The sequence below is a fragment of the Cervus canadensis genome, chromosome 5 (assembly GCF_019320065.1).
Source record: "Cervus canadensis isolate Bull #8, Minnesota chromosome 5, ASM1932006v1, whole genome shotgun sequence".
Taxonomy (NCBI): Eukaryota; Metazoa; Chordata; class Mammalia; order Artiodactyla; family Cervidae; genus Cervus; species Cervus canadensis.
Genome location: NC_057390.1, coordinates 45541691 through 45559757, shown reverse-complemented (window position 1 = coordinate 45559757; position 18067 = coordinate 45541691). Strand labels below are relative to the sequence as shown.

The 18067-nt window shown below is 42.9% G+C and overlaps 1 protein-coding gene across 1 annotated transcript in view; it reads right to left on the bottom strand.

Annotated features, from left to right (window-relative positions):
• Window positions 1-7825: 7825 nt before the first annotated feature.
• The window catches only part of RMND5A (required for meiotic nuclear division 5 homolog A), a 61542-nt gene continuing 51300 nt past the window's right edge, over window positions 7826-18067 (bottom strand). Inside the window, exons 7-9 of the mRNA XM_043468756.1 lie at window positions 15811-15913; window positions 13355-13509; window positions 7826-12551 (exon numbers count right to left, since the gene is read on the bottom strand). Of these exons, the coding sequence (XP_043324691.1) occupies window positions 12488-12551; window positions 13355-13509; window positions 15811-15913 (322 nt within the window). The 3' untranslated portion in view covers window positions 7826-12487. The remainder of the gene's footprint in view (window positions 12552-13354; window positions 13510-15810; window positions 15914-18067) is intronic.

Genomic DNA, 18067 nt, shown 5'->3' with positions numbered 1-18067 from the left:
TACGATAGCCGTGATTTTATGAGCTATTCCTAAAAGCAGACTTGAGTCGTTCTTCTCCACCAAAGGGAACTGCAGGAGGCCTCAGTTACCTGAGATTAGGTTAAATGCAGAGGCACTGAAAGCAGCTTCTTGGCTGTGCTAGAAATTAACTGTGCATTCTCCAGCAAATGACAATGCCTCGATACCTCAGTTTCCTCACTTGTAAAATGGGGGTAACAATAGTCCGTATCTCAAAACGTTGTTGGCAAGAATCTATGTATTTTTTTTCAGTGCCTAGAACAGCTTCTGGAACACAGTAACAAACATATCCTGAAAAAATGAACGTGTACTAAACTTGTCAAGATTACTGTTGTACCAGTTACACTCTGAACGCAGCCACTTGTGTCTGATTCTTCCAACTTCTCTTATATATATATCCATAAAAGGGGTACACAATAGTCATTCCTGAGGGGTTCATGTACTACGTATATGCAGGCATCTCTGTTCCAGGGTTGGGAGAGATACACACACACACCTCACGAGGGGTCAGTCTCAGATGCACACGGCCTCTGCACTGCGTGATGAGCAGCTTCCTTCAGCCTGGCATCCTGAGCGCCACACCCGCCCTGTGTGGCAAGATCTTACCATCCTTGAAACAGTGTAGTTTTCAAGACATTTCCCTCTACAGTTATAAACTGCAGTGAGCATATGCTTCATTTACTTCCAAAGGAGCAGAAACAGCCGGCTTATAGCACGTGCTTTGTTTCATGTGATGACCTACACTCATTTTAGCAGTCACTTAATATTCTCCAGCAAGGCAGATGTGAAATTGTACAGCAGAAACAGTATGAAAAGCTTGTGCTCTACTGTTGGTCCTCTCAGCACCTACTGAAGGCCCCATCCCTGTGAGCCTAGTTCACCTCTGAGACGCCAGCTTCCAGTCCCCGTTTTCTGCTCTCTCTGAGCTGGCTATGATTTGCATATGTCATGCGTCTCATGTTTTATTGGCTTAATGAAATAAAACGTACCTACCAGCTATTCAGCATTCACCATGGGCCAGGTATCTCATTTAGGCCTCATCAAAACCATGAGGTGGGGCTTCCCAGGTGAGGTTAGTGGTAAAGAACCTGCCTGCCAATGCAGGAGACGTAAGAGATGCAGGTTCCATCCCTGGACTGGGAAGATCCCATCCCTGGACTGGGAAGATCCCCTGGAGGAGGGAGGGCATGGCAACCCACTCTAGGATTCTGGCCTGGAGAATCCCATGGACAGAGGAGCCTGGCAGGTTACAGTCCATAGGGTCACAAAGAGTAGGATATGACTGAAGCAACTTAGCACGCACACAAAACCATGAGGTAGAAACTATTATTCTACTTTACAGATGGGTCATCTAAGGCATAGATAGGAAGTTTCTTTTTTTTTTTTTTTAAAGGCATAGACTTTATTTATTTATGGCTGTGCTGGGTCTTCACTGCTGTGCAGGTTTTTCTCTAATGGTAGTGAGTGGACTCTAGAGTGTGGGCTCATTAGTAGTGGCTCATGGGCTTAGTCGCCTTACGCCATGTGGAATCTTTCTGGACCAGGGATTGAACCTGTGTCCCTTGCAACGGGAGGCAGATTCTTAACCATTGGACCACCAGGGAAGTTGGATGGAAGTTTCTATCACTTGCCCAAGATCACACAACTGGAATTTGGTGGAATCAGGATTTGAACTCAGATCTAATCCCATATGCCAAACTCTTAAATGCCCTGCTATATTGATTATTTTATAGTCTGTCTTTAATTTTAAAATTAGGCAAATACAGGCATACTTGAGATATCATAGATCTGGTTCCAGACCACTGCAATAAAATGAATATCACAATAAAGTGAATTACAAGAATTTTCTGATTTCCCAGTGCATAGAAAAATTATGTTTATACTATACCATAGTCTATTAAATGTACAATAGCTTTATGTCTGAAAAATGCACATACCTTAATTTTTAAAACTTTGTGGCTAAAAAATGTTAACCATCATCTGAACCTTCAGCAAGTCACAGCAGTAACATTCAAGATTACTGATCACAGATCACATAACATATAATAATGAAAAAGTTTAAAATATTGCTAGAATTACCAAAATGTGACAGAGACACAAGGTGAGCAAATGTTCTTGGAAAAATGGCACCAGTAAATTTGCTAGATGCAGGGTTACCACAAACCTTCAATTTGTTTAAAAAAAAGCACTGTATCTGTGAAGCACAATAAAGCAAAATACCATAGAATTGGGTCTTCCAATAGAGCATTTAAAAATGCTTTCAAGCTTTATAAGCATCTCAAAACCAAGATGCACACTTTTTAACTACACAGGCCAAGATAGAAAACAAAGGTTATCATTGGCTCTGAAATTTGACGCATGGCAAGAAGAATGTTCTAGGACAAGTGTAGAATAGGGCTTCTGTCTGTAGTTAGGGTGAAGTTCCTGCTTCTACCATGAATATCACCAGAGGCCAAGAAATGCAGTTCGAGGAGATATTCCAGTAATAGCAAATTCATTTGTCTCACATCTCAGGACAGGTGAGAAGTTGCATTGACTACTGGTGTTGATGACTTCATTCCATTCTGTGAATGAAATTTCACCTGTTACCTGGCTGAGATGCACAGTTAAGTGCATCTTGTGGCAGAGACCACAAGTTACTTTCCTAACAACCATTCACCCCTTCTTCCTTCCTAACAGAACCTTCCTTTTATTATAGGCAGCAATGTGCCTGGCTCAAAGACTACATTACCCAGACTTCCTTGCAGCCAAGTGTGGCTAGTAAGTCACTGGGTAGAGCTTCCAGGATAAACTTCAAAAGGGCTAACCTAGGGGGAAGCTTGTTCTTTCCCCACTTGCTTCCTCGTTGCTGCCTGGAACACAGACATGATCAGAGGTGAAACTGAGGCCACATGGCAAGACTGTGGGTCCCTTGATGGCATGAAGCCACCACACAAACCTGATAGCCTACTGCACCTGTGCTGCTGATACTCACCAAACAGACACAGGCCCTCAGCCCACATTTCCAGAACCGCTTCTCAAAGCTTTCATGACAATGTAACAATTTCCTGTGGAATTCCTCTGCAGGGCTGATGCGCTCACTGATCTAAATGAACTAAAAGCAACATAGTCTTGTGCTAGGAAAGGAAACCCGAAATGCATTTTTTAAAAATTGGGCTTTGTTGTTGTTTAGTCACTAAGTCATGTCTGCCTCTGTGACCCCATGGACTGCAGCACGCCAGGCTTCCCTGACCTTCACTATCTCCCAGAGTGTGCTCAAACTCACATCCATTGAGTCGGTGATGCCATCCAAACATCTCATCTTCTTGTATTGGTTTTTGCTGTACATGATTCAGCCATATATATATACATATATACATATATATGTGTGTATATATATATATATATATTCAGCCATATATATTATATATATATATCCCCTCCCTCTTGAGCCTTTCACCTCCACCCCCATCACAGAGCACTGAGTTGAGCTCCCTGAGTTATATAGCAGCTTCCCACTAGCTATCTATTTTACACATGGTGATATACACATGTCATTTCTAATCTGTTCAGAAGGGAAAGCTCCCAAAACAGTCTTGAATGCTAACAAATAACATGCTTTTTTTAAGGCATATCTTTGCTTCCGACAGGAAATGACACCAAAGTCCTTCATTTGAAAAGCAGCACTTGCTCGGTGGCTGAATGTGGTCTCCAAATGGAGTGAAAAGGTGAATCCCTACAGGAGACTGGCAGAACATCGCTAAGCTCACATAGCGTAGGAAGCCAATTACGTAAGGAGAGTGTGGAGAAGTTAGAAACTCACCCAGAAAGTGAGGACAATAGGAAGAAATGGGAATGGTTTTTAGAACAATCAGAGCAAGGAGTCCCAGCACTTGAGAGACAAGAACACTTTAACGCTTCACTATATTGAGACTTCCGGAGCATCGTATGTGACAAAAACATCATCTTTGCTGTATTTTCATTTAATTTCTCTCAGGTTACCGTCATTGAGAGGAGAGACCAAGATTGTCTTATTCACCATGCTACCCACCAGGACCTATTGTGCTCAACAAAAACTCACAGTCAGCTTCATTACCTACCAAACAGGCCCTCCCAGGGTCTAACCTCATCCTCTCCCCAGCCACCTTTATTTCCACTGTGGCCAGAGTGGACCTTAAAAACACATAAATAGCTAGTGGGAACCTGCTATGTAGCACGGGGAGCTCAGCTCGGCGCTCTCTGACAACCTAGAGGGGTGGGATGGGGGTGGGGGTGACAAGGAGGCTCAAGAGGCAGAGGATATATGAACACCTACAGCTGACTCACACTGTTGTACGGCAGCAACTAACACAACATTGTCAAGCAATTATACTTCAATTAAAATAAATAAGTTAAAAAACTCAAATCAGGAAATTTCCAGGCGGTCCAGTGGTTAGGTCTTCAAGCTCCCACTGCTGAGGTCACTGATTCAATCCCTGGTTGGGGAACTAAGATTTTGCACTCGCTCCCACCCTCCCACCCCCGACTCGCATCATTACATCTCTCCTTTGTTTTCCCTCCCATCATCCTGCAGTAGTTAGGTCACTGGTGGGCATTAACCACACTACAGGATCTTGGTTTTCTTCTACTTTTCTGTACCTATTGGAAGTCCATAAGCTCCTGGAGGCCCAGGACTCTGCTTCTTCCTAATACCTGGCACTTAAGAAAAAAAAACATTCTATGTTGAATGACTGAAGCTGTCATACTATGTTACTTTCTGCATTTCACAGGCACACATCTGCCTAAGTTACTAATGGATTCTGTTGCACAAGCTGATATTTAGCCTGAAGCACTTTGCACTTTTCTGAGGTGGAGGAAAACGTAGCTAAGGAAACAAGAAATTCCCTGACACACAAGCACCCTTGTTAAGACAGTGCTTCTAACGTTTAGCTATTTTATATTTGCTAGTATGGAAGACTCACAAGAGCAGCACAACCCACTGCAAGGAGGTTTTTGGAAAAAGAAAAATATATCACCATACATATTAACAGCGATTTCAACGAAGCTTTGTGAATGGATCATTCCATTATCATCCCTTAGTGCAAGGCTTCCTTTTTTATTTTGGCTGTGCCTCATGACTTGTGGGCCTTTGGCAGTGAAAATGCAGATTCCTAACCACTGAACCGCCAAGGAATTCCCAATGCAAGGCTTTTTAAAATAGTGGATTCTGACCCATTAGAGTCATGAAATCAATTGTCTTGATAAGCATAAACCAAATAATAAGCACTAGGTAGTTTTTTGCAAAATTTTTGAGAATTATAAATTTTACATGTATACAGGGTTATACTAATTTCTTACTGGTTGCCAGAAGAAAGTAGGAAAGAGTGTCCTCTGGGAAGTGACATTTCTGTTTGCTGGGATACTGTTTATCTTCAAGCTTCTCTGGGGGTAGCAGGGGAGGTGAGGGGCCTCAAGCTGTTCATTAGAAGGTGCATTTTTCAGTCTTTATTTTGCCATAACAAAAGCTCAGTATTTTACATCTTTGGTGCTCATTCTTCCCTGTTTTGGTGGCAAGGGGTGGAAAATGCATTTTGCCATGCTGCAAATTTCCAGTAGTCATGTACAGGTGTGAGAGTTGAACCATAAAGAAGGCTGAGTGCCAAAGAATTGATGCTTTGGAACTGTGGTGCTGGAGAAGACTCTTGAAGAGTCTGTTGGACAGCAAGCTCAAACCAGTCAATCCTGAAGGAAATCAACCCTGAATATCCATTGGAAGGATTGATGCTGAAGCTGAAGCTCCAATACTTTGGCCACCTGATGTGAAGAGTCAACTCACTGGAAAAGACCCTGATGTTGGGAAAGATTGAAGGCAGGAGGAGAAGGGGGTGGCAGGAGATGAAATGGTTCGACAGCATCACTGACTCAATGGACATGAGTTTGAGCAAGCTCCAGGAGATAGCGAAGGACAGGGAAGCCTGGTGCACTGCAGTGCACGGGGTCGCAAAGAGTCGACACAACTTAGTGACTGAACAACAACAAATAAAACAAATAGTCTCTCAGTTACCTGGATGCCTAAAGATATACACTGATTTTTAAGATAACTGTACTAAAAGAGTTCAAAGCACACTAAATTTAACTTTTCTTGATGACTCATAACTTAGTCATCAAGGTTAAATTTTGTCCAGTACACGTGACCCTTAGCTGCCACATTTAAGAGGGAGGATATGTAGTAATAATGTCTTCCCTGGTGGGTCGGATGGTAAAGAATCTGCCTGCAACGCAGAAGACCCAAGTTTGATCCCTGGGTCGGGAAGATGCCCTGGAGAAGGGAACGGGTACCCACACCAGTATTCTTGCCTGAAAAACCCCATGGACGAAGAAGCCTGGAGGGCCCCAATCTATGGGGTTGCTAAGAGTTGGAAGACTGAGCGACCAACAATCAATCAATACTTTATAACGGGCTTCCCAGGTGGCATTAGTGGTAAAGACCCCGCCTGCCAATGCAGGAGATGTAAGAGACGCAGTTTTGATCCAGGAGTTCGGAAGATCCCCTGGATGAGAGCATGGCAACCCACTCAAGTAATCTTGCCTGGAGAATCCCATGGACAGAGAAGCCTGGCGGGTTACAGTCCCTGGGATCAAAAAGAGCTGGGCATGACTGAAGCAACTTAAGCATGCAGGCACATACAACACATTAGTGACCAGAGACACATTATAATACGTCTTTGGTTATTGTTGTTCAGTTGCTAAGTCACGTCCAACTCTTTGTGACCCCATGAACTGCAGCACGCCAGGCTTCTCCGTCCATCACTATCTCCCTGAGTTTGCTTTTGTTATCCAAACGTTATTCACTGGAGACGTTTCAATATTCACTTACACAACAAATTGCCGGCCAGTTTGTTAGTTACTGCAAAAACCCCCAGGTCAATGAGACAAAATAAAGGAGCATCCAGGGAACTCATTGTGAAGTTTTCTCTGGAGCACACAGATGTGGATTCAGTAGGTCTGGGCTAAGTCCTGAAATTCTGCATTTCTAAAAGCTATCAGGTGATGCTGCTACTGAGTCTTGTTTAGTTGCTAAATGGCGTCCAACTCTTTGCCACCCCATGGACTATAGCCCGCCAGGCTCCTCTGTCCATGGGATTTCCCAGGCAAGAAAACTGGGAGTGGTTGCCATTTCGTCCTCCAGGGGACCTTTCCGATTCAGGGATTGAACTCATGTCTTCTGCGCTGGCTCATTCTTTACTGCTGAGCCACCAGGGAAGACTGCACCTTGAATCTGGAGAACCCCAAATGCTGCAGGGATAGGTGGCAATGCCAGGTTTCATCTATACCTCCTGGACCTCCTAGCTCCAGATGCCACTGGGTGTGGGATTCATCAGAAAATCTCAGATGAGAATCTTTCTCAGAAAATACAGAAGCAGCACAAAGAGATTCTGGGTCTCTACCACCTAGGGTGTCATGCAGGAAGACAAACAATGCACCCTCTGTTCCTCCTTGGCAAAGCTGGGTGTAGCCACCCTCCTCCATCAGCAGCTGTTTCTGGGCTCATCTGCCCACTGTTTGCTTGGTCAGGGGGTCCCAGGCACCCACAGGATGAGCATGACGGGCAGGAACCTGTAATTATCAACCCAATCCCCCTTTAGAAGTTGGGGATGGTGCCCAACCAACACCTCCTCTCACACTGCTGGTGGCGACAGGAAAAGGATGAGATGGTGACAAAGATATTTTCTTAAACTCTTTACATGCAGACCCTCAGCAAAGGCAGACAGTAATGCTCTCTCACCTCCATGCTCCCTCCCTCCTGCCTCTGGTACCTATCACATTTATACAGACTGGTTCCACAAAACACTTTTCAAATGTGCATTTCTTTAATTTTGAAAAATATACACAGGAGAAGCCATGTGTTTTACATAGGAATACACACATTAACAAAGCATTTCTTATAGTTTCCCAAAATTCTATTATATGTCTGAAATTTATAAATTAAATATAGCAGAACCTTTTAAGTTAAAATGAGATCCCTGAAACTACCAGATACGCTCGACTTTTTCTCAAGATCAAATGAACAGAGAATGTGAATATGGTTTGTGTTAAATAAGGTTTATTGTTAGCTTTATTGCCTATAGTCTATATGATGCAACTTTATTGTGCCTTTGCAAACAGAATACATTTCTTAAAAAAAAAAAACTGATCAAAATTTTCCATACATATAGCTCTATATGATAGATTACAGTGCAACACTATTGTTACATAATTATAGAAATACTATAGAACCCAAGAGCACAGGGTAAGCAAAAGAAATGCAATCCTGAGCCATCTGAAAAAGATGATCTGATGAATCCTTTTAAGTGTAGGTTTAGAAAACATGGAGGAGGGAAAAAAAATACATGCACACTGCAGTCAGGAGCGAAATACATTAAATACCTGTTCAGCGAGACACAGGTGGGGGCAAATGGTGAATTTCAGACCCATGCACACTCACTCATTCTTCCGTTTCTTCTCCTGCTACCCTCCCATCCCCGATACATTCACTCCCACCCCTTCCCAAAAGAAAAACGTCAGGCACTAAGTCCTAGTGAACCCCACATCTGCCTTGCTGGAGAACATTAAGTGACTGCTAAAAGAAGCGTGTAGGTCATCACCCATAACACCAAACAAAGCATGTGCGATAAGCCAATTCCAGCTGTTTCTGCCTCTTTGGAAGTAAATGAAGCATATGCTCACTACAGTTTAAAACCGTAGAGGGAAATGTCTTGAAAACTACGGTGTTTTCTCTCCCTACGTCTTGAAGTAAAATCAACAGCAGAAAAACCTGCCCTAAAACTAATTGCCTCATCTGCAATTAAAATACATTTGTCATTCTATTTTTGGTATCTTTTCAATTCTCCTTCAGTAAGCACAGTTTGTGAAGTTTGTACCTGTTTATGGTAAATACCACTGTGCTGCAAAACACTTGCCATCGCTGGACGGCCTTACAAAGCACCAAATCTCTTGCGTGTTCTTTGCCAATGACATTCCCTCAAGACCACAGCATTCTAGTGTTCCCAAGGATGATGCAAGTAGAGATAAGTAATGAAAGGTATTTGGTTTGTGTCTTCACCTTACACAGCCTAGCGATGAAGTTAACCAAACATGCCTCCATGCCTTCCCTGAAATTAACCTGAGTCAGCTGACTAAGCAGACTGGCCAGCCTGTCAATCCACTTAATCAGAGATTGAGCTGGAAAACCGGAGGGTTAATGTCTACCAGCAGCTTGTCTTGTGCCGATAAACCAAGAGTTCTTGGTTTTTGCAAAATCTACTGTCCCAGAGGGTGAAATCACCGAGGTGGAAAATAACTCACAGCATACAATATACTGAACTTAAACTGCATAACCCGTGGGACTACTTGGAGAGGAAAAAAAGGATCTTCATTCCCCACATAATGAGATGTGGGCTTTAGTGTGTCCGTATACATCAGCTGCTACAGAAAAATCAGTAAGATTTGCTTCATCACTTTCTTAGGTTCAATCAAATGCTCATACACTCACAAGATACTCATACACCCTATGAATATGAGGTGGCTCTTCTCTTCAAAATTTTAAAAATCAAGAGGCACCAATACCCGTTCATTTATGTATTAGAAGTATCATAAAATCACCACTAAAATGACAGAAATGGCATCAGTGATGATAGCACAAAGGAGAAAAAAGATCAAAAGACAACCTTTGCCGCTGCACTTCACTGTGTACTTGAAAGCACAGTGGCTCTAAATCAGATGTAAGAATCTGATAAGGTTTTACTGGTTTAGCATAGTTCCATGGCCTCTGTCGGAGCCTGGGAAATGGAAATAGTTTCCAAGAGATTTAAGAAATCACTCAGATTGTTTTAAATGCACACTGTTATCATTAATCTGACTGTAAAAACCTTGGCTCTATCACGACCTTTTGCAAGAGAAAGCAGAGTGCAACGACTGCACTGGCAGTCTCAGTGACGACCTGGTCCTGACACCATTGGGGAAGGTGTTTCTAGAGTTGAAAGGGCAGCATGCTGCATTTCTGTATCTTTGGTTAAGCTCTGGTCTCTTCAAATCCACCTCTTTCCTTCACATTTAGTCACCAGTGAATTTTAAGTCTGTATGTTTAATTATAGAAGGTCACAAGACATCATTTGCATGTTAAATTATCAGATCAACAGTTTCAAATTTTTGGCTCTAACCCTGCCCAGTGGGAACCACAAGGACCCTGCATGGGCAAATGCAAAATCAGATGCTTCCATTAAAGCATATTCTTTCTAAAGTTTCACGAGCTGCACAGAAAACTGTCAGTGGGGCTGCCAACACTGCGAGAGGGACAAAGCGGAGCTTGGAGCTTTTTCTGGCTTCTCTTCTTGAAAGGGGCCTAAGCCAGCTGCTGTGGGGTCTGGCTGTCAAAAACACATACCACCGGCCTCCAGAACAATGTCAGTAATGTAGGAACCTTACACAAAGCCTCAATATTGTGTGGGTGTTTGAGGTGGAAAGGTGAGAATTAAGTTGTAAGTAAAACTAAATCTGGCCTAGTGAGCAAAAGGTAAAAAAAAAATAAAAAATAAAAAATAAAAAAGACACTCTGGGTTTAACTGAAAGAAAAAAAGATGAATCACTTTTACATCCTCGGCCCAAGTGTTGCCTGGAGTTCTCTACCTTCTCCTGGAGTCCGAGGAGCTACTCTCTGCTGTCTTCCTTCACTGCTTTAGCAGACAGCAGCTTCCGACAGGAGAGCTGTGGAGCTGAGCCGTAAGTTGGCCAAAGCAGGAAGTCGGGCAAGGCGAGCACCGAGCTGGCCAATCAAATCCTGGCTCGGCCCCACGGCATGCAGTGACAACCCTCACCGTCAGGCTGACCACACACAGCAACCAAGCAGTATCCCCTTCATTTGCAAACAAATCCCAGCTCTCCCTGGTAAACATTTCAGGATGAACCATCCAGGCTGGTATATATGACAGCAAATGCTGCCAGTTTCCAATAACTGAGCACCAAATCCGGTATCACCCTCCTCCCCACTCGCGCAAACAAAGTCAAGTCTGCAGTTTAAAATGTGAAGCGTCACGTTTCTCTTTGCTTCTGTGTCGTCTCCTTTCTTCATTTTCTCGTGGAAGTTTTCCTATATTGATATTCAGTTCTGAGTCAGATGATATAGAGTTGCAAAGTATTTGGTGATTTCCATATGACATTCTCCTCAAAATGAAGTAACTTCATGGGTTTAAGTCAGAATTGCGTCCACAGACGTCTTTTTCCTTGTAGTTCATCATACAGAGAAAGACTCTCACGCATGGCTATTTCCGGACAGTGCATTAAATGAAGATACCTCACAAGAGAAATGATCATTATCTGTATCCGTCAGAATAATATACAGATTCACAGTCAATGAGATGATACATTTTGCAGAAGAGAGGCATTGAACAGGATGCTACTCAAATACAAAAGAACAGCAATAAACATTCTGCGCTACAGAAAATTTGCTAACTTCTAGGGACTGAAAGTGATGAGTCTGATAACTGCATCTGAGGACTGGAACATGCTTCTTCCCTTCCAGATACACAATGTTTGATGCTGGTGCACATGTATGTATCTATGTACACACACATGCACAACACTGTGTCTGCAATGATATACAAATGCAATATACACAGCCAAGTCCTGAAGGCAGATTTCAGAGAAGAGGGCTACCAAGACCAAGAGAGCAAATGTCAACTTAACACATCTAACATTAGAATTTTGTTTTATTGAACACACTCTTAAAACAAGCATCTCTTGGCAATAAAAGCAAAGAAACAACAGTACTGCTTCCACTCTGTTCTAGTGGAAGACTGGTCACACCGACCTGCTAATAAATTCATTATGGAATTTTGCAACAGGCAGCCTGCTGGGGCTCCCAGCACAGCTCAGGTGCAGGTCTGCTGACTCCTCAGTGAGAGCTGGAGCAGAGGAAAATATCAGAAAGCAAATCTGCAATTTATCACAGCTTTCTTCCTTAAACAAAACAAAAACAAAACCCTGCAGATGAGTTTCATAACCACAATTCAGTTTATCAAACTTTTTTTTCTGAAGGATTTTCATTTAATTATGTTACATAACAGGAAATAAAACTTCTTCACAAACATTCTCAAGGCTTACAGTTATCAGGAGAATGACCAAAGTAAAAGCAGGAGAACTATTAAACACATGGCAGGAAGGTAAATTTCTGTTTCTGCTCTTAAAAAGTAAAAAAATCACCATATAATTAAGTACAAAAACCTGCATTGAATGACAACTGCTGGTGTATTTACTTGATCAGAAATGAAGACCAAGAATATAATAAAGCCCTATGATAATATCCAACTGGAGCACTCCCCACCGTGTGTACACACTAAGATGTTGGCAAAGTTTCTGGAGCATTAGCTTATAGAAACATGGGAGTCCTTGGTTAGCTGCATTAAATGGAACGTTCTCTTCTGAAATGCACCCTCGATTCAGTTTCACTTACAAATTGCAAACTAAAGTTATTTCTTCAGAAAAATATCTGTTTGGCATCCCCTGGACTTTGTTCCATTGGACAATATGGACATTTTAATCTAAAGACAAGAGAGAAAACATGGAATCAAGAAACAGGATCAGTACTGAGCATTCAATTTTTATCTAGTTACAGAGTATCTTGTAACAATTACACTCACAGATATGCTTGCTTGTGCACGTCTATAACTGTGCTTTCCCTTAATAGAACAGCCATGCTTTGAACAGTTAAAAATAAACACCGTCCAAGCCAGACCCTAAATTGCAAGGCTCTTCTTCAGTGGCAATCAGTGAAAAGTATTTTGAAAACAAAACAAAGACAACTGTTCTGAAAACCGTTTCTGGGGTTTCAGAAGCATATTCAAGATTTTTTTTCCTCCAAGGTTTAGCTCGCACCTCAGAATGACTTTCAGATGTATTGGTGTCACAATCCACACACGTGCAGCAAAGCTGATGCCAGCTGCTGGGCCTACAGGGCACGCCGTGGGGGCATCAGAGACCAGAGCGGTCTGAACCAAGCTGCCACCCTCCCGCACTCAGCTGCTGAGAAGGGCACAAACAGCCTCAGGGCCTTTTCTTCAAAGAAAGACTCGCTGCAATGGGTCTGAAATGAACTCCAATGAGAAATTCTCTAGCTGCCTATGCTAGAAATACCATTTTGAGACTGTTTTTTAAAAATCTAATTAATAAATTCTTGAACAAATTTCTCAGTCTTTAGACTGAGAAAAGATCAGATACCTCCCACTAAATAAGTAAATTTACATATTTCTAAATTCTAGCTATGTTTATTTATCCTTATTATTTATTGTCCCAACAAGTTCCACATATATATATTACTAACATTTTAAAAAGTCAAGACACTTACTTGCTACCATTAAACATTTTATTCAGGGCATCTCTTGATATAATATGACCACAGACCAATTTCATGGGTGGATTGTTATCTGTTGTTTGCTGACGAAGAATAGGACAGGCAAATATCGAATGATACCAGCACTTTTTACCAAGGTCCACTTCAATCTGTTTTTAAAAAGGTAAAGGACTCAAGTCATATTTCAGGAAACCATCCACATGCCAGTATACACTCTGCAGCAAAGAACATTCATCAAACCTGCTCACACGAAGGTAACTGTTCACAGCGCTCTTGTAAACGAACTCAAAGATGGACAGCCTTAGGGACTCAAAGTATCATCTCATCATTCTAAAGCAATCTTCAACATTATTTTTAACACTACATAGCAAACCAAATTCTAATGCCTGAAAGCAAAGGTCAAAGGCAAGGCAATACTCTGGAGGTTAAACACTCTTAAAGACTCATCAAGATGTATGTAAAGGGTAAAGCCACCAAGGGACTCCCCTGGCGGTCCAGTGCTTAGAGCTCTTGCCTCCACTGCCGGGGCAGAGGTTCAATCCTTGGTCAGTGAACTAAGATCCCACATGCTGCATGGCATGGCCAAATAAACAAACTCACCAGAAATGCCGATGGTTTTAACACACTGATACAATTCAGTGTGCTAATTCATTAAAGGCAGACTAAATATTGTTTACTGCTGTGTGGGCTTTAGATATGGGTTTCCCGTGTTTTGTATGGAACTGTCCAGAGAAACCACCTGAAACAAGGGCTTCAAACTAAATTTCAGCTGGAGAATTCACACCCCACCATCTGCGCCCACAGCACTCTATCAGCTTGCTCTCTCTGCAGTGAACAAAACAAAAACTATGCAATCACCTTAGCATAGTGATTAGCATGTGACAAGAGGCTTCACAAACATTAGTTCTGTTTTCTTTTCTTCTAAATCTCAAATGGCTATCAACAGCAAAGTCTATATTGCCCAGATTCTTCCAAGAAAGTTGGCAGAGTGTAACAATGATCCAGAGATAAAATAATCAGATCATTCCCCTCCACCCCCAACTGCTTTATTCCCCTGACACACAGGCGCTGGGTGAATTCAGATTTCGGTGTGCTCTGTTCTAGGGTGCGAACGTCAGACACTGACAATACAACTGGGAAACTGCCAGGTTCTCAGCAAAGCGGGGGAAGGCTCGCATTCTTTTCACTTGTTTCAACAAGCAGCTGCCACGTGGGGTACTGCTTGTGTCCTGACCACACTCAGGGCTGGGCATGCACCTGCGCCTTTAATCAAAACTGATCTCTGAGAAGCTGGGGCAACCAACTGACAGTTATCAGCTGGAATTATAAGGGAACTGCAGATAAACCTGCACGCAGAGGTGGCAGGAGAAAAGCAAAAAGCTAAATACATATTTCTGGGCTTTGGGATCCATGACCAAGTCAGGCAGGAATGAGAATTCCTGTCAAAGATCCAGTGCCTACTGTCAGAGGCCTAGTGGAAAAACATAAGACACAAACACACACACACGATGACCTATGTTATGCTTCCATGTCATAACTCCTATGGCAACAAAACCTGACTACCTACTGTGTGTCCCATATTATTCTAAGCATTCCTCTGTTATCTCTATCTAGCCTTTAACAGCCCCATAAAGAGAAGGATGGTCCCCATTTCAGAGATGGACAAACTACCGCTCTGAGAAGAGAGAGGGCTGGCAAGTGACCAGGGTAGATGCTGACCTTCCAGACACCCTGAGGGTAGTGCAGGGTGGAGAACAGGAGTGAGGCACTCTGTGCTCCAGGAAAACTGGTGCAACAGGTTTTCAGATAGTTAAATATTTTCAGGAACTGATTTTATGAGCCCAATCCTTGCATCTCCTCATATCTATCTAAGGTGCTGTCTTCCAGGCTGCGGTCCTCATTCTGTCCTCAAAACTTAACTCACAACTCTCATACATTTTTTTTGAAGTCGACAGCACTTAGAACACCGCACATGCCTCAGTATATCCACCGTTCCCCCTTCTGACCTTTTCCTTCACTAGCTGTCGCTGCTGCTCCAAGTCAAAATGGTAAGAAAACTCCAATGCCTCCAAAACGTACCTATGGCTCAGATAGTAAAGAATCTGCCTGCAATGCAGGAGACTAGGGTTTGAACCCTGGGTGGGGAAGATCCCCCAGAGAAGGGAATGGCAACCCTCTCCAGTATTCTTGCATGAAGAATTCCACGGACAGAGGAGCTTGGCTGGCTACAGTCCATGGAGTCACAAAGAGTCAGACACGACTGAGTGGCTAACACTCCTACCTACCCTGCTTTTACTGTTTAATTATGTCTCGGTACAGATAAAAGAATCCCTGTCAAATGGCTACAATAAAGTTTCCTGATTAAAAGGCAAAATAAGCATTTAAAGTCCATCGCATCCACATTCTTCTCTTGACAGGAGAGGTAATAACCAATAGGAAACGGCACTCACAGGTAACTCATCTTTCTGGTTCCAAACGCCAGTGCACTGCCTCTGTTCGATCACAGCTTTGATGTTAATTAAAGCTGGCAGCGCCACGCAACCTGCTGAGAAACTGGAGGGCAGAAGAGGAAATGTTAAAGCCAGGCCAGGTGGCAGAAAGCTTGGTCCCGGGCAACAGCAATTCCTCCAGACTGCATGCTGTGTGCAGAGGGTCCCACTGGATTCTAGGTATGATAAAGCCATCTGTTTTCCTAAAGAAGTATGTGCACACATACATGTGTGCACATGTCCACACACGCACATTCTTTTTTTTCTTTCAAGTGTAGGAGAAGAGAGTAGATTTCTTTGTCAGGCAAAGGGGAAACAGCAGGCTAGTACCTCAGGAACTGTGCCCACCTCCCCACCCCCCACACACAGAATTCTTAGCATTAATGACACTCTGAAACGTTTCCTTGCACAGCCCCTTCCAGACCTGGATCACCCTGGAGAGCCAGGGCAGAAGTACACACTTTTCAGATCTGCAAGTGCTGGCGGTCAACTCTCTGCTGAGTCCCTCCTTCAAGACTGCCCTCACCTGAAGGAAGCTACCTGACCCGGGTCACATTCTAAGACAGCTCCACCTGATGATACAAAAATTGCCCCAACTGGGATGACTCTACCGGCCACCGCAGCTCCGGAGTGCCGCAGGGCTGGGCTGAGGCCTCTGGTGACGCTGCATCAGAGTCCCGCCGTCCTCTCTGCCTGATCCTGCTGCGCTCGCTCCCTGCAGGGGGTGATCCCAGTAAACCTCCTGCATGTCTGTCTCCCCCCATTTCTAGTCTGCGTCCCGGGGAACCTGACCCTGCGGCCCCACAGCACGTTAAAGTGGAGTGCAGTGTCTCCTACGTAGGACTCGGACCCCTGTGAACACAGGCTGCACCTGATTCATCTCTGTGTCCCCACACAATGCCTGGCACGGAGCAGGGATTCAAAACACTAGAGGAATCAAATGAATTGAAGAGCTGCAAGAGTCAGTTCTTGAAATAGGTTCTTAAACCTTTTGATCTCAGGACCCCTTTACAGGCTGAAACATTAAGGATCTCAAAGGGTGTTTGGTTCTGTGGGTTCCATCATTATTTATTGTATTAGAAAGTAAAACTGAGAAATGTTTAAAATTGAAATGTTTTAAAATGTTGAAAATAATATATTACATGTGATAGATAACATTCTCACAAAAAATAACTGTATTTTCCAAACCAAAAATAACCTTGTGAGAAGAGCAACACTGTTCTGTTTTCACATATCTTTCTAACCTCCAGTTTAACAGAAGACAACTGGATTCTTACACTCTCCTTTGCATTCAGCCTGTTGCAATGTATTCTTTCGGTTGAAGTGGAAAAAAAAAATCCAGTCTCACACAGATATGTAACAGTTTGATTGCCTTTTCATATAATTGTGGATATTCGTCTTTAATGCCTCACTAAAACGCCACAAAGGAGCAGTCTGTTAAAAAGGTTAGCTGCAAAGTGGAGTTTGAATCCTTGCTGTTATGTCCAGTATTTTTTGTACTCTTCTCTACTAAAACCCAATGGTCTTGAACTCTGAATGAATCCTTGACTCATGCATGATTTTGTAAGATCATACTACTCTTCTAAGAGCTAGCACACTTTATTGAAAAATTAAAATTATCACCACCAATTTCATCAGAAATGTCTTTAAGCACTGGGAAGCTGTCAAGCTCACAGCGGTGGGTTCAAGTTCCCCCAAATTTCTATTTTAGCTTAAAACCCTGAATTCCATCACTGTGGCAAAAGATACAACCAGTTGCTTTCCCTGACATGAGAGGCCCACTTCATTCATCTGAAGAGATGTCTGCCAAAAGCCTGAGTGTCTTTCAGTGGATTTTCAAGTAAAAACTGTGTTCTAGGAAAAAGCAACTAGTTCTTTAGCTCATAATTCAAACATCATACAGACACTTTTTCTTGAGACATCATCATATTATCTCATGACCTAGCATGAGCTGAAGAGCTTTATTTGAACTTCCTATTCAGGCACACAAATAAAGTGAATGATTTTTAACGTTTTGTCGAGAACATTCTTAAGTAAAACTAAAATATCTGCAAGTGTGCAGTGGTGAGGAATACAGCAAGTCTCTGTGGGGTTTGGGACCACTGCCCTCATCTGTGCTAGGGTTGGAGGAGTTTATTAACCCAGCTTGTGAACACAGTGGGAAAGGCTCTCAGAGACCTAAAGGATCACAGACCACGCTCTGCTAGCTGCTCCCCTA